Genomic DNA, 23,319 nt, shown 5'->3' with positions numbered 1-23,319 from the left:
GATTTGAGATAAGAAAGTAGAGGAGGGAAGCCTATGCAATCCTGCATCTGGGCGTTTCAAATTAAGGTGAACCAATGTAGTGTCGAAAACTTAAAAACAAATAAACAAAAAACACAGGCTGCATAGCTAAGAATAAAAAATAATCTGAAGGATGGTGTGTGTTTATTCTCCAAACACATGTGCAATCCGAGGCAATATCTTGGAGAGAAAAACAGAAAATGTTTTCCAAAGCCAAAGACAGAACAATGAGACCCACAATTCAGAGTGGGAGTCAATGGGCTACGAAAAGCGGAGGTGGTGGTGCCTGGGTGCTTGACAGGTGTTGCCACCAAGCTTAGGGCTCCCCAGGATTACTATTTACCTTCATTAATTCAGAAAATATTTGTTGAGTGCCTGTAGTGGGCTGGGCACCAAACTACGTACAAAGGGGCCAGGAATGCACACCACAGAGCCATTTGACCCCAGGCTCACAACCGCTCACTGACCAGCTTTCAGCTGCTTCCTGCCTACAGCCATCTGAGCATTCTTCCTTCTACTTGGAAAGCGTTTCCACTTTTCATCCTCATTCCCCTAACTTCTCAAGACATCATCCTTCTCATCCTTAAATATTCAACGTAAATCTCACATCTCCTAATATCCAGACCAGGTCTGGTCATAGCGCGCTGTTCTCAGGCTGTACAGCCCTTAGTACAATTGTGATGAATTGTTTGTTTAAAGCCCAGCTATGCCGATGAATTGGGAAGCTGTAGATGGGCAGGGACAGGTTTCTTTGGTTCCCATCTATTTTCTCAGCATCCTACTACTCGCAGAATACTTTCTTCATAGGTGATGTGCCAGGTGAATGCATAAATGGAAGGATGAATGAATGAATGACTGTGTGTACTTCTCACCATGCCCCAGGACACAGGAGTCAGAGACACCGCCTTTAAAAATGGAAGAATCCATTTTCAAAGCTTAAAGTTTCACTGTCTAACCAGTGCACACAACATTTTCCAACATTACCTACACCCTGGATGCCCAGTAACACTATAGAATGTCTTATGCCTTGTCCGAAAACAGAGACCTAAGAAGGCAACTTCCCTACATTTGCAGACCTGGGAGAGTTTCAAGCTCTCTCCGCCTTTCATTCGTAAGCCTCCCTGCTTTGGAGAAGGCCCCACACTCACCAGGAAGCTGTGAGCGAGGGTTTTAACCCAGGACTTCCTTCCTAGAACAAATGGAAGAGGAAGAAGAAACATCGAGCCACCCAGGAAGTGTGTCTCTGGCCAGGAAACCTCCACACTCTATTTCACATTAACCACTGAACATTCATTTAGCATCCAAATTGAGATACGCACCAAATTTAAGACTTGGCACAAAAGAAAAAAAAAGATTGTGAAATATCTCATGAATACCTTTTCATATTAATCACAGTTGCCATAATATTTTAATATATTAGGTTTTAAATATTAAAATTCATTTTACCTGTTTCTTTTTACATTTTTAAATGTGGCTGCTAGAAAATTGAACATTTTACATGTGGCTCACGTTATATTTCTACTGGACAGCAATGTTCTAGATGTTTTAATAAATAAATAGCTAGCAAAAACAAACACACACATAAAATAGAGGACCTCGGGAGTGTCCTATCTGATTTCATATTTGATTCTGATTCAGGGGGTGTCATATCTGGCAATTCTGGTTAGGAGGGAGACGCCTTTTGCTCCCTATAGTTTTTCACTTTCAGAAAGTGTCATCCAGACTCCTCAGAGAAGAATCACTTGTGACCATTTGGGGATGCTAGGAAAGGCAGCCCTGACGTATTAGCTGGGGTTAGAAGCTTCTTAATCTAGTTCCCAATTCCGTGGATTTCAAAGACAGAACGGGAGAACCATCCAGTTGGATACATGTCCAGTGCAGCAAACTCTGCTTTCAACAGATTCCGTCCCCCATCGCTGGCTGCCACCCCCTCAGGCCTCCTAGGATTTCCCACGAAGAGGCTTTCACTGCATAATTAAATGCGAAGTCCAACAGGGCTGCCTCTCTCCTCTCCACCTTTGCAGTATTTTGTTTTGTTGCTGAGAAGGTGAAAGGAGTGTTTCTTGCTCTTAGGAAGCAGGCCTGCCCTGCCAGAACACTCTTGTATCTGCTACCTCAAAAGTTCATATTCTGGTTGCAGGGGAGGAAAAGGGAGGAAGACAGAGAAATCTGGGGGAGGAAGAGTGTGGAATTGGCCCAGAGCTGAATAAGGACAAAGGCGTAATAGTGGAACCACGAGACAGGTTAGGGGAAGACGCTATCAACCAGCCACACTGGTTTGTTTAAAAATAATAGATCTGTGAGTCTAATAACATCCCTGCTGGAGTGAGACGTGAACCCCAGCATCCTGAAAGACCTGGGAGAGGGGTTGGAGGGGTGTGGGCTGGTCAGGAGAGAAAGTGCAGTTCAGGGGTGAGGGGACATGCTGCAAGGACTCTAATCCTCTCTGCTGCCCAGCCTTGCAGATTGGTCAGCAGAGAAGGAGCTAAGTGCAGCTGGGGAATAAACTATGGAAGGCTCTTGCCAACCAAACATGTGCAAGGCTTGATACTGGCCTTGCAGCCCGTTCATACTGCGTCCGAGCCACCTAAACCTCTGACCATGCCACGGCAGTATCCCCATTTTCCAGAGGAGGGATCGAGGTCCAAGAGTGATGTATAGTGCCTTCCTGGTTAGTGGGGCCCTGAACCAGAGTCTAGTTTGCCAGCATCCTTAGTCCTGGTGAGACTTTTAAGGGCAATGAGAAACCTCCCATTCCTGACTCGTGCTCACCAGTCCAGGCCTGGGACTCTCACAGGGAGAGAGAGGCCTTTGGAACCTGTGGCTTCATTTACAAACTCTCTTTGGCTATTGGATTGTTTAAGGCTCTGATGAACATAGGGACCCTCTTTCCAGAAAAATGGATGTGGACAGAATCTTGAACACATTTTAAAAGGATTTTAGAGAGTCTTTGAAGGTAATCCTTGCACTGTCTGGGAATGGATAAACTGCATATAAAGAGAGGTTACCTACCATTAATATGCAAATATTAGCTAGAAGCCTAGAAGGGGGATTCAATCTGATTTGTGATCACTACCTTAATATGAAATATATATATATATATATATATATATATATATATATATATATATATATATATATATAAAATGTCCTATCAGTGGTAGCTGAGAAATGGAGCCATGTAAGCCACAGACTGAGTATTTTTTTATGCTTGTCTTTTGCTTTTGCTTTTTTAGAAATATAAACAACAAAAAAAGGCAATTGCCAACGATATTACAACCTAAATTCACTTCTCTTTGTGTGCTTCCTGTCCAGGTACAGGTACTGGATGAGGGTTATACAAAATGAGATCTTCAGAAGGCAGAGATCTCCCCAACGCACACACCTGTTCTGAGGCAAGTCACTCTCCTAACAGCCCTGGATGGCAGAGGGGTGAGCCCCCTTTGGAATGATGAGGAAACAGAATTTGCACAGCTGGTAAGTGACAAGGCAGGGCTGGCCAAGGGCCTACCTGACCCCCACTAGTGGTACCCTTAGCCCTGCGCTGCCTGGGTCTCCGCAGCAGGCCACAGCTCCGGCCTTCCAGCTCCCTGAGACCAGCAACTCCACTCTAACCTGCTTCGTCAAATGAAGTGAAGAAGATGGCCCTTCAGCCAGAGATTGGTGTGACTCATGGACAGCACCTTTGTAAATTGCCGATAAGACCTCACGGGGCTGGGATAAGGTCTCCATGAATGTCACCTTCCTCCCAGCATCACCTCCCCAAGTAGCTTGATATTCAGTGTGCCCAATAAATAAATCCCCTCTATAGGTCAGCAGGCCTTCCGCATCCGGGGAGGTGTGTGCAAAGCGCCTTCTCGTTCACAGAAATGGAATCTTTTAGCTGACTGCCAGTGTCTCTTTGAGCTTCCCACTTATTTTTATAAGGCTCTAAAGGTGAATTTTCTCCGTCGGAGAGCTGGAAGTTAAGCTTAATGTACAAACCTTTATTTTCCAAAGAGGCAGGTTGGCCTTCCTGTATCGACAGACTCCACCGCTTAGATTTATTACAGAATGGTAATCAGGCAAAAGAATAAATACACTGCATCTTTAATTCATTAATCACCTCGGAAAGCGAAATGAACTACAGTAAAGAAGACAATATGTTTTCTAATACTGGGGGTGGGGAAGAGGGAGTCGGTTTCTCAATAAAATCCAGTTGCTAAAATCCATTTTGCGTGCAGATTACAAAAAGGACATTTTACCTCTGAGACTGTAGTTAGGATGGGAGCAAGACGCTCTCTGTAGAGCAGGTTTGGCAGGACCAGTGTGTCTGTGGATGGCCCCAGGTCATCCCTGGGGTCCTCTGTGGGGTTCCTGTTGTAACTCATATGGGAAGCCACCAGGCATTGGAGTCAGATAGACCTGGGTTCAAATTCCTGCTCCATCTGGAAAATGGGGAGGGCTGAGAGGCTGGGGGAGCCACCCTAAGTTGCTTATTGCCTTGAGACTTGTCTGCCTATGGCATGTGGGCCCCAGAAGTGTTTTGTCTTCTAAACTTTTCATGTCGCCAAATTCTCATTAAAGCAGACCTGCACTGAGGCTGGAAATGTGTAAGCAAAAATTAAACATCAGGGTTTCTGACCAGCCACACGCAGCTGGGTATTCTGGAGCAGCTCTGGCCTGGGAGTCTTGGGTCCTCCCTGAAATGCTAAAAGGTCACCCTATTCCCGTTGTTCTTGAGTCCTTGAAACCTGGAAATCAGAAATTAGCCAACTTCCCACCTATGTAATAGAGCTGCAAAGTGAGAAGTAGTAAGTCAACATCTTGGACACTGTAAGGGAAAGAATCAGGTCTGTATAAGGATATAATGGCAAACCCTAATAACAGATAACGATTATTGAGCACTTGTAGGGATGTTATATAGATTATCTCCTTTAATCTTCACAACTACCCTTCAGGGATTAGGTCCTATTGTGCCCATTTCACAGATGAGAAATCAGGTCCATGGAGGTCAAGTCCCTCAGCCAAGTTTACTCATTGTAACTCAGAGACTCAGCTGGGAGGTTAAGAATGACTACTGTTTATTGAGCACTTCCTGACTACAGTGCTTTATCTATGGGATCTCATTTCTTCTTAGTAACAATCTAGAAAAACAAGTGTAACTACTCCCACTTCATCTATGAAGTCCAAAGAAGCTCAGAGACTTTAACCCGCATTTCTCAATCTCATCACAATTGACATTCTGACCTGATAATGCTTTATTGTGGGGTCCATCCTATGGACTGAAGGCTGCTTAGCAGCATCCCTCCCCTCCACCCACTATGCTGCTTCCCCAAAAATGAGACCTCGCTGGACAATCAGCTCTAATGCATCTTTTGGAGCAAAAATTAATGTAAGATTAGTATAAAATGTCCTTATATAATACAAAAATTAATATAAAATGTTCTTATATAAGAACAGGTATTGTGTTGTATTGTATTGTATTGTATTGTATATTATATTATATTATATTATATTATATTATATTATATTATATTATACCCGGTCGTATATTATACATAGTAAAATAAGACCAGGTCTTAGATTAATTTTTGCTCCAAAAGATGCATTAGAGCTGATTGTCCAGCGAGGTCTCATTTCCGGGGAAACAAGGTAGATGCCAGTAGGACCCAGTCTCGAAGTCATGACAACCAAAATTGTCTCCAGATGTTGCCAAATGTCCCCTGGTAAGCAATATCACCCCCGGTTAAGATCCACTGCTTTAAACAAACGGTGAGGTCATGCAGGTGAGAACTTCAGAGCTGGGAATGGGACCCAGTCTACCTGACTCCTCCATTGGATTGTTTTTCAAATGCTGCTTCAGTTACCTTGGGGCAGTAGTTCTTAGATATGGCCCATTCCAGTATCACCTGGGAACTCATTAGAAATCTAAATTCTCGACTGCCCAGTGGCTCAGGTGGTTAGACTGCCATGTTCCAAATGCCGAGGTCGCCGGTTCGATTCCCACATGGGCCAGTGAGCTGCACCCTCTACAGCTAAGATTGTGAACAATGGCTCTCCCTAGAGCTGGGCTGCAGTGAGAAGCCGGAGGTCAGCGTGGGCTGCCACGGGTTACCATGAGTGGCCGGCAGTCAGAGTGAGTGGCTGGCAACCATCATGAACAGCTAGCAGCAGGTGAGCGGCTGTGAGCTGCTGACCGACTGCCTCAGCCGGGGGGGGGGGGGGGGGGGGGGGGAGGGGAGCACAAGGCTCATAATACCAGCACGGGCCAGGGAGCTGTGTCCTACACAACTAGACTGAGAAACAATGGCTTGAACCGGAGTTGGGGGGTGGGGGAGGCAGAAGAAGGGGGAAAAAAATAAAGAAAGAAATCTAAACTCTCAGGCCCCATCCTAGACTGCCTGGAAATTCTAAGGATGGGGGCTACAAATCAGTTTTACCAATCCTTCAGGTGACATGATGCTTACTAACATGTGAGACCCAGCGTGGGTAGAGCAGTGTGGCTGAGTGCTACAATCACCTGGGAACCTTCAAAAACAGTATTGATGCTGAGGTACCACCTCGGGATTCTGATGTGATTGATCAGGGTTGGGGCTTAGGCACTAGGATTTTGAAAGCTTTCCGTACAATTCTCGTGGGTAGCTGAGGTTGAGAACCACGGGACCATGAGGGAGCTGACCCTGGTTCTCAGGGAGGCACCGGTCAAAGTCCAAGTGTTAAAATTAAAAACCATTGAGGTTGATCCCATGACCCCTCAGCCTGAATGTTGGACAAAAGCAGCAAGAATCTTATAGTGGTTCCCTTTGCTCTCAGCCTCAAACCACAGCCCCAGACAGCCCCACTGCTCTCATTGTTCCTTTTTTGGATCCCTCTTCCATCAATTTACCTAAATTTTTAAACTTTTTGGAAGCTACTTAGCTGGACTCCACACCAGCTCAAGAGGCTACGGAGGCCACTAAAATTGGCAGGTTAGTGCTTTGCATAAGTTGGACACATCAGCAGTAAAGGAGTCAAAGCTGCAGGTGGAAATGGATCCACTCTTTCTTCTAACAACACCAAAGCATCCTCCAAGGTCCTGCCTAATCTAATCCCTCCCACAAGCCATCCCCTTCCACAACGGTCCTGCTATTCACCTTCCTCTCCTCAGCCCTGGGGGAGCCCATCTCACCTCCTTTGCAAATTCCAAAGCCATTCCCTTATTAACTGGGCAGTGTCCTTTCCCATCCTGATCCTCAGGGCCTGGAACAGCCTTTCACTTCTTCCTACACGCCCATAACCTCCCTGTCCTCTCAGATCCTTCTATGATGCCTCTAGCCCCAACATTCTCCCCTTCTCTGCTTCTTTTGTGCTTATCATCAGAGCAGCAATATTACCAATGCGTTCGATACACTTGATACTGCTCTGTTCAGTTTCCATGTTTTCATCTGGGCATCTCAAGCAGTGGTATGCAGCTAAATGTTTAACAGCCAGCTCTCTGGTGGGCAGGGGTGGGAGGGAAAGGGCTCTGATTTTATAGTGTCTGCATTCTGTGCTGCAAATACCCCCACCATGGACAATTCCATACTATCAGTGTGAAGTACCTGACTGTGGACTTAAGAATAGATGCACACACAGAGCTGGCTCTTGAGCACCTACTGGAGTGGGGTCTAGCCCATCACTGAGAGTCAATCCAGCAAACATATATGGGGAGTGTGCCCTGTGGGAGCCCCTGCGCTAAATGCTGAGCATACGGAGTAAAAGATACCAACCCTGGATCACAGTCTAGTGTGGTAGAAAGGGAAACACAGACATGTGAGAGGCAGAGAAAAAGGTAAGAGGAAGATGAAAAGGAGGCGGTGATCCACTTTTGCCGAGTAGACTACGGGATTCCCTTGAATCCTGAGAAAAGGGATGGTCAATGTGTTTGAGCAAAGGAGACATGGTTATGACTGGTCCCTTCTGATGCCACCTGAGTAGTGAGAACAGCCCACTGGCATTGCACGTAGTAGATGCCTTGGCTTGCTCATTTAACCGGTATAAGAATCCTATGAGTCTGGTTCTATCATCCCCATCTATAGAAGGGAGGTGACTTTCCCAAAGTCACAAAGGTCTGACATTGATGTCTGTGCAGTCTGTTCCACCCTGAGGAAGCTCTAAGTGTTTCCAATGAGGAAAGGGGTTCCTCTGCTATATCAAAGACTGTCTGATCTGGCATTTCCTTAGAGAATGATTCCTACAAGAGAGTCAAAGTTGGCTGTAGAAATCAGGGGATCCCAAGGGGTAGAGGGAGAAGGGAGAGGGGCCAAGAACTTGGAAGGCCAGCTCCACCCTCAGCAGCTTCTCATTTCTCGTTTCTACAGTGATCGCACATAAACTTTCATTTTACAAATGGTTCCTCTGCTGAAACAAAACAAAATAAAATGAGTTTGAAAACCTCTGATTTGTGCCAAATCCTTAAATTTATGGAGGTGGTAACTGAAGTCTGGGGAACTTCTAGCAATCATTCCACCAGCCCACATTTCTTTCTCACTTGCTACAGTGTTAGCAGACGAGGAGAATAAAATGACTGGGGAAATTTTCAAAATATGCACCCAAGCCCAACTACCTCCCCTAAAACAGAGAACTCCTAAGACAAAATTTTCTCCATATCCTGAGCTCTCCAGGAGGCCACCGGATTTCTGGGCTTGGCATTGATAGCTTGCCTCAATATCCAGTCAAATCCAGGTTCACCTTGGAAATCCCCAACTCCATGTTAGAAATGCTTTTCAACCACTTTGGACAAAATCTGTTTCATAACATCTCTGCAGGCAGCTTTTCCCCTGAGTCAGGATCTGCCCCCCACCCCCCAAAATGCAACAAGTGCAAAGAATTAGAGCTGCAGAATCTACCCCTTTCCTCACTACCCAGCCCCCAACTTACTCTCATCTTTCTCTTCCTAAGAGAAGCCTGGAACTGCCTTGCTGTATTTTAAAATATAACTCACAAATTAAAAACTGAAAGAAGAAACACACTTTTCTGTCAATGGCTTAAGGGGATTCCACCTCTAAGCTACTGCTAAAGCTCCCTTAGTCTTTTTTACATTTGTAGCATTTTGGAGCAATTTGCTGGAGTCAAAGAAAGCAGTGAAATTTCCACAACCGACTTCAAAGGCCCCAAATCCTGTATCAGTGGAAGGGAGCCTGGTAGCAACACCAGAGGGGAAGTTTTTCAAAGAGGTGTGTGGAGGGCCATAGCAGACTTCTCTGCCCTGCCTCTGTGACTGATGTTAATGGCAGACACGTGACCACATCCCCCGACAGTTCTTTGAATAATGCCCCTCCCTCACTCCCCCCCAACACTGTGGCTGTGACAATGCAGACGCTACAGCGAAGGGCTGGAATAGAGAAGCCGCTGCCACAGCTCAATGAACAATAACAGCCCTAATTCAATTAACACACATGAGTCTTTTATCGGGTGGTGAGCACTGAGCTCATTCAGATTGATCAAGTGCTCGACGAACACCTGGATGGTTTCATATTTGTAAAAAAAAATGAATGCAAGGCAAAAGTGGCTTCAGGGAAAGGAAACATGCAAACTGTCGGGCACCAACTACCCTACTCATCTGTCTCTTTTGTTTTTGTCTCCTATGTCCATGCTCTGTGGTCTGGCCTTCCAGTTTCTTCTCCATCTGACCCGTTTCCCCATCTCAGTCCACATGACATCCGATCCTTCCATCTCCAACTCACACCCAGCTACACACTGTTTATTCCATCTATACCCAGACAGCTGTATTGAATTAAAATCCCCAAGCACGAAACCGGTATAAAAGGGTGTTTGGTCTGAATATTTTGTACTATATTATAAAAATTTGCTGCCTAAGAGGTTGCCCAATTTACAGGCTTCCAATAGTGTATGAGACTGCCCACTGCCCTGCATTTCAGCCAAAAGGGAATATTTATTATTATTATTTGGTTATGAGTGAGGGTGACCATGACTTCATAAGATGATTGGTCATTTGTCTGTATTTTTTCTAGAAACTATCCATTCTTCTGCCCATTTTCCTATCAGGTTGTTTATTATCTTTCTGATGGATTTAGAAGAGCGTTTCCTATTAAGGGAATTGGGTCTTTTGACTATTTTGTGGGTTGTAATTTTTCCCACTATATTGTTTGTCTTTTGATTTTGTTTATGGCATTTTTCCTATGCGTAGTTTGCTTGTATAGCCAAATTTATCAATCCGTTTCTGTATAGCATCTGGGTGCTGGTGCATCAGGCTAAGAAGGATCTTCCCTATCTCAAGTTAAAAACAAAACAAACAAACAAAACAAAAAACAAAACAAACAAACAAAAAAAAAACGAGTTTCCTTTGACTACTTTCCTAGCTTTTGCTTTCACATATGGTGCTCAGAAAATGACCAAAATGACTACCCTCCTAGTCACCTCACAAGCCCCATATCTTCTGGAAAGCTTTCATCAAAGAGTACCAGCGTTTATTCTTTTTAACTGTCTGCATCAGTAATAAATCTTGAGAGCAAGGACTGTGTCCTATTTGTTTCTGAATCTTCCAGCACCGAATCCATATTCTAGTACATATGAGAAGCACAATAAGCGTTCATTGAATTAAAGCTTAAAATAAAGCATAATAACTTTGATGCCAAACCAGCCAGAGAAAAAGGGTCTCTTTTCCAATCGCTCTCCAAAAAAGGGCATTAAGAAATAGGTCTGGTGCAGACTATATTTAACAAGCTGTCCAGGAAAGGAAACTTCGCTTCTGAAAGTATCAAGGAAATGTCAGGATAAGGGTCTTTTGAAAAGCTGGGAGAGGATTGAGAGAACAATCTCTAATTTTGTCAGATTGCAGAGATGTCATCTTCATCATTTAAGAAACTTTCAGTAGGCTCTTATTACCTGTTTGTTTGTTTGTTTGTTTGTGCACCTAATTGCGTATTCGGGTGTCCCCTGCCACTTTCCAGAAAGGATCTGAGGCACAGATGCTGTGTGCTGCTCACCGATACAGACCTGCACTGGACACAAAAATAAATGAGGCACAAACTCCACACTCACAGAGTTTAGGGCCCAAGAGGAGATGAGCAATTTAAAAGGTAATTGTCTTCCAAGGTAGAGTGAAGAGGGCCTTCAGAGCAGCCCATTTTTGTGTGGTTCAATGCTATGCTTTAATGCCGGATCAATGTGTCTGACAGTGTGTGATCAAACATCTTGGTTAATTCCAGCCAGAGCCATTTTCCTCGGTTCTGTTTCTCCTATAACCCTAATCACACACTAAATAAGCCTGCTGGTAATGACGATGAATAATATAAATGTCTCATCAGTAACCACAAAAGTTTGGGCAAATAATTTGAAATACATTTTTCTTGTAACTCGATAACTAAATATATTATTCTCTTTTCGATGCGGAAATAAACACACACACGCACACACGCACCATCACATGGTTAAAATTAGCCATTCTGCTAACTCAAAATCCTCCATATCTCCCGTGGTTTATGTGAAGCATCTGTGATGAATGGGTGGCTTCGTTGATTGTGTAGACTCACAGAAGGCCTCTGATTCTACCTCAGTTGACCCATTTCCCAAAGAGAAAAATGAGACCCAGTGGGGTAATCAGGGGATGTGGCTTGCTCAGGTCACACGGCTGCTTAGTAGCCAAGGCAGGTCTAAAACGGAGGCTTCTGGACACAAACTCGGATTCACCTTCCCTGCGTGCCTTATCTGACTGCCTTCGCCTTCCTTCTAAAGAACAGAGTTGGTGTTAATAGAGGACTGGGAAGGCCAGATGAAGCAGGGAAAACACAAAGCAATTGTTCATCCTTTTATTTTAAACTGGATCTGAAAAACGCTGAGTTGTAAGCTATAACAATAAACTATGGGAAATTCACCAGTGGATTTTTCGCTTTCTGGGTTTCCATAGATAACTGTGACCCTGGGTTCTCCTACTTGGAATTCTCAACCCTGGTTGTGCATTATAATTGCTGAGAATTGTTTAAAAAAACTGATGCCTGAGCCCCACCAACCCCTAAAAGTTCTGGCCTGAGCCCTACCAGCCCCTAGAAGTTCTAATTTAATTGGTCTGGGGCGGGGCATCAGTTTTTTTAAAGTTCCCCAGGTGTATCCAAGATTGACAACCCTTCCTCTAGCTTCAAAGACTTGTTCATGCCCTAATTCTGCTCATGCTTATCTCCTAAAAGGGAGTACAAGAGTCTGGGGTACGAGTTCCCCTCCCCCACGTTGGGAAGTGCCCACCTCCCAAGCTCTATCCAGCCCCACTCTCAGAAAACTGGCTTAGGTGAGCAGCTGGCCACAGGACTCACCGCTGGCCACTGTTGATCAGATGAGAGATAGACACCTGACTGAGGTGGGCCAATCAGCTATCTCTTCTGAGAATTGGAACACAGAATCTCTACCCAACCTCTGCTGGGGATGTTTAGGGTGGGACCAAGAAGTGAGAAGGGGAATCACATGTGCTCCAAAGCAGAGAAGGCATGCTTGTCCACTACAGGGATAAAGAAGCAGGTGTGCAAAAAGAGAGAAGGGAAGGAAGGAGGACGGAGGAGTGAACCTCCCTTCTCAACTCTCCCCACCCTCCAGCTTGTATTTCATGCCCTGAATACCGTGTTTCCCCAAAAATAAGACCTAGCTGGACAATCAGCTCTAATGCATCTTTTGCAGCAAAAATTAATATAAGACCTGGTCTTATTTTACTGCAATATAAGACCGGGTATAATATAATACCCGGTCTTATTTTACTATAAGACTGGGTATAATATAATAATATAATATAATATAATATAATATAATATAATATAATATAATATAATATAATATAATATAATACTCTTTACTATAAGACCTGGTCTTATATTAATTTTTGCTCCAAAAGACATATTAGGGCTGATTGTCCGGCTAGGTCTTATTTTCAGGGAAACACGGTATATACCTGTATCCTTATAATAAAGTAACAGAAACCTGAAGGCAGACTTTTTATGTCCAAGATTTTAGGAAATGAACATATTCCTTACAGAACTTCTGATTTCCCTGGCAGGCTCATCTAATCACAAATGGCAAGGCTAAATCTGACAGTCATTTTGGGTTTTCTGTTGGAGCACAGAATCCCAAACTGGGGTCCTGAAACCCCATAGGGAGCCCATGAAGGCAGTTATGGCATCCACGAGCTAGTCCTATTATTGCAAAAACCTCTGGGAGAACCGTGAGACAAAGTTTTCTTTGACTGAATGTACTTCAGTGGAGTTACACCACTTCTCTTGCGGATCAGAAGCCCTAGTATTAGAGGGTTCGGATTAATAAAACAAACACATAAAATTACAAATGAATCTTTCAGAACATGGGTGTCATGGGGGAAATTGGTAAAGGGGTCCTTTGGTACTAAACAAAATGATTCAGTCAGATTTCCATATTTCGACAACCATTTCTCCAACTATCCTGTGTAATGTTAGTTCTGTGAGATGGTTAATACGAAAACAGGTTCCATGTTCAAATGAGTTTGGAAGATATTGCGTGCTTCCAATATCTTCCTGTTGGTCCTTCCCCACGGAGGGTCACAATACATATTATTAGCATTAAAAGCTTCTGAGATGGACAATAGCAAAATTACATATTTAACTTTGTCTAATACATAATTTTCATAAATTATTTGACCACAGAATGCCCCAAGCCCACCTTTAAAAATATTTTTTCAGGGGTGGTGGTATTTTTTTTCAAGGGAGAGCAGATACTAGTTGTACACTTCTGTTCTAGGTTCTTCTGAGAGCACTAATTTAAAAGCAGAAGGAGAGAAGTCCAATGTCATAATCTCAGAGTTATCCTAAAACAAACCAAGGCTCACAGGGTGCCAAGGTCAAAGTTTTATTCTATGTAATACTGATCCGGGCCAAGCATGCGGGTGTTTACTCTGTGCTGAGTGCTTTACATACATTATTGTATTTAATCCTTTGCACAGGCCTTTGAAGGACTAGCCCTATTTTACAGATGCAGAAACTGTGTATTTTTTTTTCGTGTTCGTACAGATTTTGCTGACAACTTTTTATTAAACGGGGCTTTCAATGGAGTGATTTAACACTGATTTATCTTCACTATCCAGCAATTTCCTGAGTGTCAATTGTGCACCTGGCGCTTTACACATTACAGGGTATTAAGGAAATGTACCATCTATTATTTTTTAAATGCTCTTGAAATGACAATCTTTATCTTTAAGTGGGGAAAGGCTGCCTGTTACCTACCAAAATCAAACCACAGAATCATTTGTTTTTAAGAGCTGGAGGAGTCCTTGGGGTATAGACCATGAGAGGTACTAGCTCCTGCCTTTAGATACTAGTCAGATTATAATGTATTTTCTTCCAGGCCTCAGTCAACCCCACTCAGGAAAAAAAAAAAAAAAAAATGACGAAAGAGAGAGGGCAATTGAGCTCATACTCCATGTGCTAAGGTTCAACACTGGACTTTTTTTAATTAGGAAGGAGGGAATAAACTGACCAGGGCAAGGGTGTCGTGGAGTCTATCTAGAAATAGCTGCATTACTATGATACAGGGTCAACTTATATCTTAAATGCATTGTGCCTGAGCTTCCTCATCTGCATAAAGGGGGTTAAAATATCTACCCCTCTGCTTGTTGTAAGGATCAAAGATGGCGTAGGTCCTGGCTCCCAGGAGACGCTCGATCAATGGTAGCTGCCGTCATCACAGCCTATCTTTGGATGACCTCCCAAGGGCAGGGCTGGGTGGAGCATCATGGTCTTCAGGTTCATGAAAGTTTCTTCTAACTCCTGACAAACTGGTATGGCTCCCAAGAGACCAGAAGAAATGCTGAATATTAACCCCGTTAAATATTAAAAATCTGATTCTCAATAGTCTCTAGAACTGCAGAGTTGGAGGAGAAAAAAGTCATCAGTTTGAAGTCTAGCTCATGTCTGAAATACCTAGGAGATCGAATATGAAAATAAAATACATATGTTTACTAAGATGCATACATGTGTTAGTAACCAATATTTGTATCTATGGTGAAAATTTTTTGTGATTAAGTATTATGTTCAAAGCCCAAGAAAATGAATGTTCTAAATCTTGACCTTTGGCGCTCCGTGTATATTTGAGAACTCACATGTGGGCCCCTTTTTTCTACAATTTCCTCTTCATTTTTGTAATCTTTGCAGAAACTGAGTTCCCGGATAACTGCTGACTCAGTCTCCCCAATACCCTTGACATTGGTTACATGTAATGTCATTCTGGTTTCAAATTGATGTCTCTGGTACCTTTGTAAAAATAGTTTCCAATTTCAGAACACAAAACTCCACTAACGTGCCAAAAACAAGTAGCAAATAACAAGCAGAATATCTGCTTTGAAAAAACAATCATACTTCAGTGAATGTGATAATCTACATTCATTTAAAATGATCACTTACTTTAACAACATGCAAAAAGATCATTCCTTCATTAAACATTTTATTGTAGGCTTATTATGTGTTATGTTCATTGTGTTTCTAATTTATAGAACACATCAATTTTTATTTTATTTTACTGGAATGTTTTCGGGTGTGTTTCTTTAGGTTGGTACTAGGGAACCACACATTTTGCCCCACTGATCCACACCAAGCTCTCCCCATTAGTAAGGAATTCCAAATCTAAACGCCCACGATTCAGGTAGATGCCAATATTTATACTGATACCTATGGTCAATTCCATCTCCACTTTCACACCATATATCATTTTTCAAATATAAAGATTTTATTGTGTAGTGCCTTATTTCTAAATAGAATTGCATAGCTCTCTTCATTTCTCATATTAACAGCTTAATATTTAAGGTTGGAAAGACAGACAAGAAATCTATAATGAGAAAACTTCAGGACTCTTCCAATAAACAACTTTTGTCGTCAATTTGACAAATACGAGACAGGATTTGACACGTGCAGCCTTTCAAAACGATACTTCCAAGTTCAAACTCAATGGTCCTGAGAACTATATAACTCATTTTTGTCTGCTATTAATCACAGATTATTTTTTTCCTTCAAAAAATTAAAAACATGAGACAAAATAAATATTTCAGGCGACCAGAAGCAAAATGGGAAAATACCATGTGTTTGGAGTTTTAGTGCCCTCTGAGTACAGAAATTTATTTGCAGCAAGCAGAAAATAGACAGCAAGCATAAAAATACAGCAGAGTCCCCCTAGTAAAATTATTTATCAAGCTAACAAGGGAGGGACTCTTCTAGTAACAACAAGCCAGTGAGGAAAAGACATGGCTTTATATTTTACCTTTGGGTTAGCAAACCAGTAAAAATGCCAACTGACAAGCACTTCACATAAACATTTCTTTCTAAATGAGCTTCCTTGTTAGAAGGAAAGAAAAAAACTCTTCCTAGCTAAGGAGCACGATAGCTTACAGAGAATTCTAGCACATATCCGCTGACTCTTTAGTGTGAAAATAATATAACTGGAAAAGCAAGTTAATGTAAATTGCGAATGGAGTTTAAAAACCAAAGTAGAAGTGTATTAAAGAAAATGTGCTTACATTCTTATGAGGGTACCCTCATACTTGAATGCTTACAGAAAGTCAGTTTTGTACGATGCTTTTTCAAGGTTAACATTAAGAGTCTCCGGAAAAAAATACATACCTATACATTCATATAAACAGATGTGTGTGTGTGTGTGTGTGTGTGTGTGTGTGTGTGTGTGTGTACTGACAATTCCTCTACTGTACAAGCCTCATTGCTATATTTTTTCAAATATTTATTTTATGAGCAAAACCCCAAAGCCAGTTTTTACCGTTTAGTTTAACGATACCAAACTTTGATTATAAATTACAAGTCATTTTATTGCAGCTTGCAATAACAAAATGAAAAAAAGAAGGAGGAGGAAGAAGGAAGGAAGGAAGGAAGGAAGGAAGGAAGGAAGGAAGGAAGGAAGGAAGGAGGGAAGGGTAACTGAGTTGAAACCACGCAGTGGCCTGATCCCAATTAAATTTTAAAGAAATAGTAAAAAAAAGATGTATCCTCAGAATAACTGCATCCTCAAGAACTCTGAAAATAACTACCAACAAATTTACAATAAAATCACACACTCTGACCTCATCTGCCCTACAGTGAAAATCTGACCAGTTAACCGCAGCAAACATGGGTAGGTGCCTTTTGGGGTGGGGGGTGGGGAGGAGAAGGCAATGATGCTGGAGAGGATGGGGAATTTGAATGACACTGTAAAATGTTGAGTAAAGACAGACAGACACACCTTTCAGGAAGTATACTCGCCCCACACCCCATACCCCTACCAATGCCTTAAAAATAAAAAATTTCCCAGTAACAGAGATGGGAAGATTTTCATTAGTAATATCAGCCGGCTCCAATAAAATAGGAGGGGGGAAAATAAAAATAAATCTTTCCTTACTTTTTCTTTTCCTCTCCAAAATGGGACGACTTTCACCATGCAGCTGTAAAAGCTTGGCACTCTGGCTGGAGAAAGGAAACTTCCGGTTCTCAGGTGGGAACTACATGAGATTCTGTACTTCCGGGGCAAGGGCCAAACTCTCCAATTCAAATCCCACCAGCTCAATTTGACAGCTGGGTGTATTATCTGCCTGCAATTCTACAGGGAGGGTTAATAGCACCTTCACTTATCATTTCGTGACCACTAATATGTTTGCCTTTAGGTTAGGGTCTGGTCAGGGTGCTAACAGATCAGAGCAGAGGTCAGGTTCCCCAAACTGTGCGTGGAGACTAGAATGTTTAGAACAGAGCATGTGGGAAAGCGATAAGTCCAGGAAAAGAACAAGATGACATGAGTTCTCGAATGCACAGTGAATCTCCAGAGGCTGCTGGGGAGGAGGGCAGCTGGGAGCCCTCAGCCCTGAACAGCAGCAGACTTACAGCAAGTCTGTCCTCATCATAAATTCTGTCTTCTTCCCTGTGTTTTGGGGAACCCAGGTTCCAACCTCTACAAATGCCTGTTAAAGCTTAAGCGAACCCGTGCCCTTTGCACTTTCATTCTATGTAGTGGTTAGAACGTGCTACCGGGCATTAAGAATAGAAAAAGAGAAGAAGAAAAAGAAAACATAAAAAGTCTGAGAAAACCCCAATTACAAATAAACAAAACAGCCTTTGAACATCAGGATGGAACTTCAAGTATGTGCTACCCACTGGAGCGAAGGATGAGAAAGCAGTATTCTTAGCTTGGGCCAAAAAGGTCGATGTGAGTGAAAGGATTTCTGATCTCTCCTGTCTTCCCTCACTACTGAGAGGGGAGAAATGCCACGCATCCTTTCCAGCAGACCTGCATGGCCTTCTAAAATGCAGTGCATGATTCCAAACACTACTAAACACCCCATGTGCACCCTAAGGTTTTTTTAAAGGATTCTAACTGCTCCACTACAAAGAGAGACAGAGAAGAAAATAAGGAAGACAAGGAAAAACAGAAAATTCTATTGTCTTGTTCAAATGTTTCAGCCCAGTAAGAGACGCCCCCCTCCCATGTCAGCCTTTCTCCCCATTTCCTGTACATCAAGAATGAACCTCATTTTAAAATATAAACATGCCGGAAGCACACCACAGCAGTATAGATTCAAGCCCTTTAATTAATTACCATCGGGTAACAAAAGAACTATTCTGATTAACTTTGGTGGGGGGTTGGGGCAGGGGAATCAACCCTGGAGTCAGAATCCCTTTAAATAATTATAAACCCCAACTCAAAACTGCTGTTGGCAGGAGCCAGGGAAGAAGAAAAGACACTTTGTCTGTAGAACCCAATTTAAAGGAGGCTGACCTCAAGGTCAATTTCAGATCAATTTAATTCTCACCTCCACTGCCTACCTGCTAGCAAATGAACTTACTGTGCTTTTCAATAGACTGAAATCTCCCAAAAGAAAGCTTCACTAGCTGCATGTAAATAATGTTATTAGATGATGCTTTTTAAGGGAAAGGGGAAAACAAAAACCCAACCAGTGTTGTTCCTTCCTGTCTCTTCTGTCATTCTCACCTCACCGGTGATTAAGTAGTAGGATGCACCCCCTGACTGTTAATTAGGTGTTAATATCTTCCAGTGGCTTCTACCCAAGGTCGCTGCTCTATGGCTGTGTTGTCTCCAGTGACAATACCTGTAATTCCCACCGCTAGTTTGATTTTCCCACTCAACACCTGAAACTGCTTCCCCCTTGCCCCCAATCGGTATTAGTTCCCATCTGAAATTATATAAGTGTTAACAGCTTTATTATATTTCCTGTAGATGCTGGAAAGAGAGGCATACTGAATTTTCCTACTGGCTTACCCTGTCCCAACATTTTCCAAATATTGTGAAAAAAAAAGAAGAGCAAAACCAACTCTTATGCTTAGCTCATTTATTGCTGATAATTTCATTAGGTGCCAGGAAAAGCAAAAAATGCAGACACTAAACAACAACTTTACAGTCACTTTTGGATTGAGGAAATGAAAGACTCAGCAAGCGGCAGGTGAAGAGAATTTCAACATTGGCATCTGTGAACGGCAGCAGTAAATCTGAGATTTTGGCAGGTGACTGAATGTGTGCTTTTAAAACAAAAGCTCTTTACAGAAGCATCATTTAGTTTTTAAGTAATGAGTGCTGTACTTTGGCAAAAATCCCTTCTTCCTTTTTTCCCCCCTAAATGCATAATGTTTCTTTCTTTAAGTTGTCCCCTTCAATAGTGTCCTAGAGTTGACTAAAAATAATATGAGTTCATATGGCATCATTAGGCTTGTTACCCTGTACCTGTTCTGCTATAAATTGAGTAAGTCAGCTCAGTAGTGGGCCAGTGCCCATAGAAAGCAAAGCAGACTTGTGTGAAAAGGGGACACAGTAGTAGTTAGGGGGAACATAATCTAAATAAAGAAACAACAACAGCAAACAATTAGCTAAGTCCCAATAATAAAACATTTTAAATGGAATCATTTCCCCTTATTTTCTCAGTGCCAACAAATCCATCGATTTCATTTACGTAAGACAGATTCATGGAAGTTGTGATGGATTGGTACTCTCTCCAAACCTGCATGCACTACATACACCATTCTACTCTTTGCTGTCTTGGAGGGGTGGGGAGGTGGGAGGGGGGGGAAGAGGGTTCACTCTAAAGACTGAGTATTTAGAAGCCCTGAGAGTCTGTAATGAAGACAGAATCAAGACCAACCACTGGATGCACTTGAACTTTTCAAATGGAGGGACCAGAAATCAAAACTTACAGTCTGTGTTTTCACATGTCCTTTGCATGAGAACACCTGATTCACCATTTCTGTTAAAAGAGTTTGATGGATTCTGCAAGGGAAACAAGGTTACGACATCTTTAATTTTATGCTTGAATTAAGTAGCTGGGCTAAGGCATCCACATCGGGAAACCATGCTTGCATTTTATTTCTGGAGGATTATGGGCAACATGGGAAGATAAGTTCTACAAAATAAAAACAAAATTTCTGAGTACTTTTACTGTTTGGGGGTTGGGGGTTTTGTTTGTTTTTTTTAACCCAGTTCATAAAACAATAAAGCCTTCCTTACATTTGTTTGAATTCATGTCGGCATAGGTACAATCAGGATAAAACATGTCCACTCTGCTAGTTATAAGACTAGAAAAAAGAAAAATGAATGGGTATTCAGAACCCAGGAAGTGCTGTTTCTACCAGTTCCATCAGCTTCTCCCATAGGTGACAGGAAAGCTACAAACAGGCCTCTCCCCTATGTCTGTGTCCCACCTGCCCTGCCCGAGGCCACTCTGCAAGGCTTGGTTGCATCCGGATGGGTCTTAGTCAATGTCAGGAACATCTGAAATGGGCAGAGCAGAGACATCAGCAGACTAAGGTTCTGATAGTCATCTTCCGCATCAGTGTTTCACCAAACAAGAGGAAAGGCTATGTTTCGAAGGCCTCCTTTCAACTTGGGTGCAAGTTGTGTCACCTTCTTGTGACAATTCAAGCTAAGAGACAGCCTGTAAGGTGAATTCCAAAAGCACCCTTGGTATTAGGGCCAAGCAACACCATGACTTGTTCCCATGGCAACGATGCTACCATCACACCTTACCCAGAGGAGCTACCATGGAAAAATTTACATCAAATATCAGTGTGTCGTTGTCTCTGTCGATCTTCATGTTAGAAGATCTTTCTTCAGGAGGCACAACCTTGACAAACCACGCATTTTGATAGATTTGTGTATGTTAAGCTGTAACGCGCGCTGAGGGAAAATGTTAGGATCAAGGGATGGTACAGAATGCAGAATTTAATCTTTTTGTGATATCACTTAGGATAAATATTTTGGGATACGCCCGAGAACCATAATATAATCTAGACCGTGTTTCGGAGAATGAGTGAAAGGTAATAATTAGATGGCTCCCTAAATGGCTTGTGATTTAATTGTCAAACTCTAGACTAGAAAATTGCCAGAAATAAGCCACAAAGCGGTAGAGAGTTGAAATCAGCAGGAGAGCAAAAAGCTAGCAGGTTCCCCATTTTTTTTGGCTTCCACTATTGAAATCTTTTAACCAAAGTGACTTTCTGAAAAGTAAACTAAGTAACTCTCCCAAGAGTATCAAGTATTGAACCTTTCATATATCAGCTTATAATATCTAATATCACAGAGTAACTTTGAGGAATTGTCCTCCTCCTTCCCCAAATTCCCCATTTGGCCAAATGCCTTTCTCTTGCTTGCTCTCACCTGTCAATCATGTTCACAGCTGAAATTTGATTTCTCTCCCACCAGTAACATGATATGAAATATTACCAGGGGGGTCAGGACCAGTGTGAACCCTGCCTTAAAAGTTCATTAACTCTTTGCTCAAAATGGATGGTTTCAATGTAACAAAGCCTGCTGGTGGACATATATCATTATATTTAATAGATGGCTTTCAACTTGCCATTATAAAGACAGGGATAAAAGAAACAAATAAAAAGGAATAGAATAAAATATTAGTACCGCATGAACACATGTGGACACACAAATTAATCCCAAAGGTATACAACGAGTTAAAATCTCATGTATAAGAACTGTTAAAGAAAATGTTAATTTTGCATAAGGCTAGAAAAGAAATCATGTTAAACATTCGCAATCCAGTTATTCAAAGACTCTCATAATAGCAGCATGTAGAAATAAGTAATCAGATACTATTTTGAATGATGAGAAAAAATAGGGTTTTGTTTTCTGACACTGCATTCACTGAATCTTTAAAGTGTCTCCTTTGCAAAGAGTTGCAATTTAACAGTGTGACATTTGCCTCCCTCCTCAGTTTCTCTAGGAAACAAAAACGATATTTCATGCAAATTTCTGAGCAAGCAAAATTTTTAATAAAAAAAGTCAAACTTCTTTCCATTAGCCAATAAGTAGTAACAAGAATACATAACAGGATGACACTCAACATTATTGGTGTGCGAGTGCTGGTCTAGCTCTCTGAACGAAAAGGAATCATAATTAAATTCACACTGGGATACTTGTAATTGAAAACCCATTTAAAAAGCTTCAGTTCATTTTTCTTTAATAGATGAAAATCAGATTCCTGCCTCCTCCCCGTCTCCTTCCTTCTCCTTCTGCCTACAATTGAAATAGAGAGTGGCTCCAAAGTCACAGTTGAACACAGAAGCGGGAAGGGCCATACCATGCTTTGAAAGGACAGTACATTTTCCAAATGTGAGTATGGAGTGAGTTATAAGCGACTGGAAATTTGGAACATTCACAAGGCCCAGGTCAAGCTGGCCAAGGGCCATGCATGCATAGTTGTACAGATTCACCCAGTTGTCTGACGGTCAAGTAGGAGAACTCGCTCTTTGAGCGTCAATAGACTCATGCTGGTTAAGGCTAAAGATCTGAGATTCACTCCAATGGGATTAAGTACTCTGCACACCACAACTATGACATGAAATAAATACAGAAATACGTGCATGCTGGTCACATCTCTTTCCTCACTCCTCTTCCCCTCGCGTTACCATTTATGTTACTTGTGAAACGCAACTACTGAAACTACTAAACCAGGAGCGTTCACACCTGAAAGAATGGTCAGCATTCCTTGCTCGCTTGCTTTCACCCTCATGGAAAACTCAGGAAAACAAGCGCATGCAAATCAGAAATCGAGATGTACCTCTTTGACTTCAGGCAACAGGATTTTTCACATCACTGACGAAGAGGACTCCCTTGGGTACCTGATTTAGTAAATATATTAAAATAAACAAAGGGTAATTAATAACCACGAAGAGGGTTTGAAGGATAGATAGTATGTTCAAGGCAATCTAATTATCTATGAAAAGGGCAGAATTTGACCAAAAGAAGAATGATTCCATTCCACTTGCTTTGGCATCCTGGCCTCAGCCCCACCCGAGGAGAGGTTTTCTTGGAAGGGGATGGCATGGAATGCAAGGTCATTAT

The 23,319-nt window shown here is 42.2% G+C and overlaps 1 protein-coding gene across 3 annotated transcripts in view; it reads right to left on the bottom strand.

Annotated features, from left to right (window-relative positions):
- Positions 1-23,319, bottom strand: part of MAF (MAF bZIP transcription factor) — a 334,744-nt gene that overhangs the window by 297,414 nt on the left and 14,011 nt on the right. The window contains exons 2-3 of one of the 3 annotated variants that reach the window (XM_088800222.1): positions 23,036-23,096; positions 19,290-20,736 (exon numbers count right to left, since the gene is read on the bottom strand). The exons of 1 other annotated variant lie outside the window; for it this stretch is intronic. In XM_088800222.1, coding sequence (XP_088656348.1) covers positions 23,063-23,096 — 34 coding nt within the window. In that variant the 3' untranslated portion in view covers positions 19,290-20,736; positions 23,036-23,062. Of the gene's footprint in view, positions 1-19,289; positions 20,737-23,035; positions 23,097-23,319 lie in introns of those variants that run through there. One more of the 3 variants, XM_088800223.1, reaches the window with a different exon arrangement.

This window comes from Rhinolophus sinicus, chromosome 8, assembly GCF_057876585.1.
Source record: "Rhinolophus sinicus isolate RSI-liver-muscle chromosome 8, RSI-T2T, whole genome shotgun sequence".
Lineage (NCBI taxonomy): Eukaryota > Metazoa > Chordata > Mammalia > Chiroptera > Rhinolophidae > Rhinolophus > Rhinolophus sinicus.
Note: the sequence above shows the minus strand (reverse complement) of the source record. Positions and strands in the feature narration are given on the sequence as shown.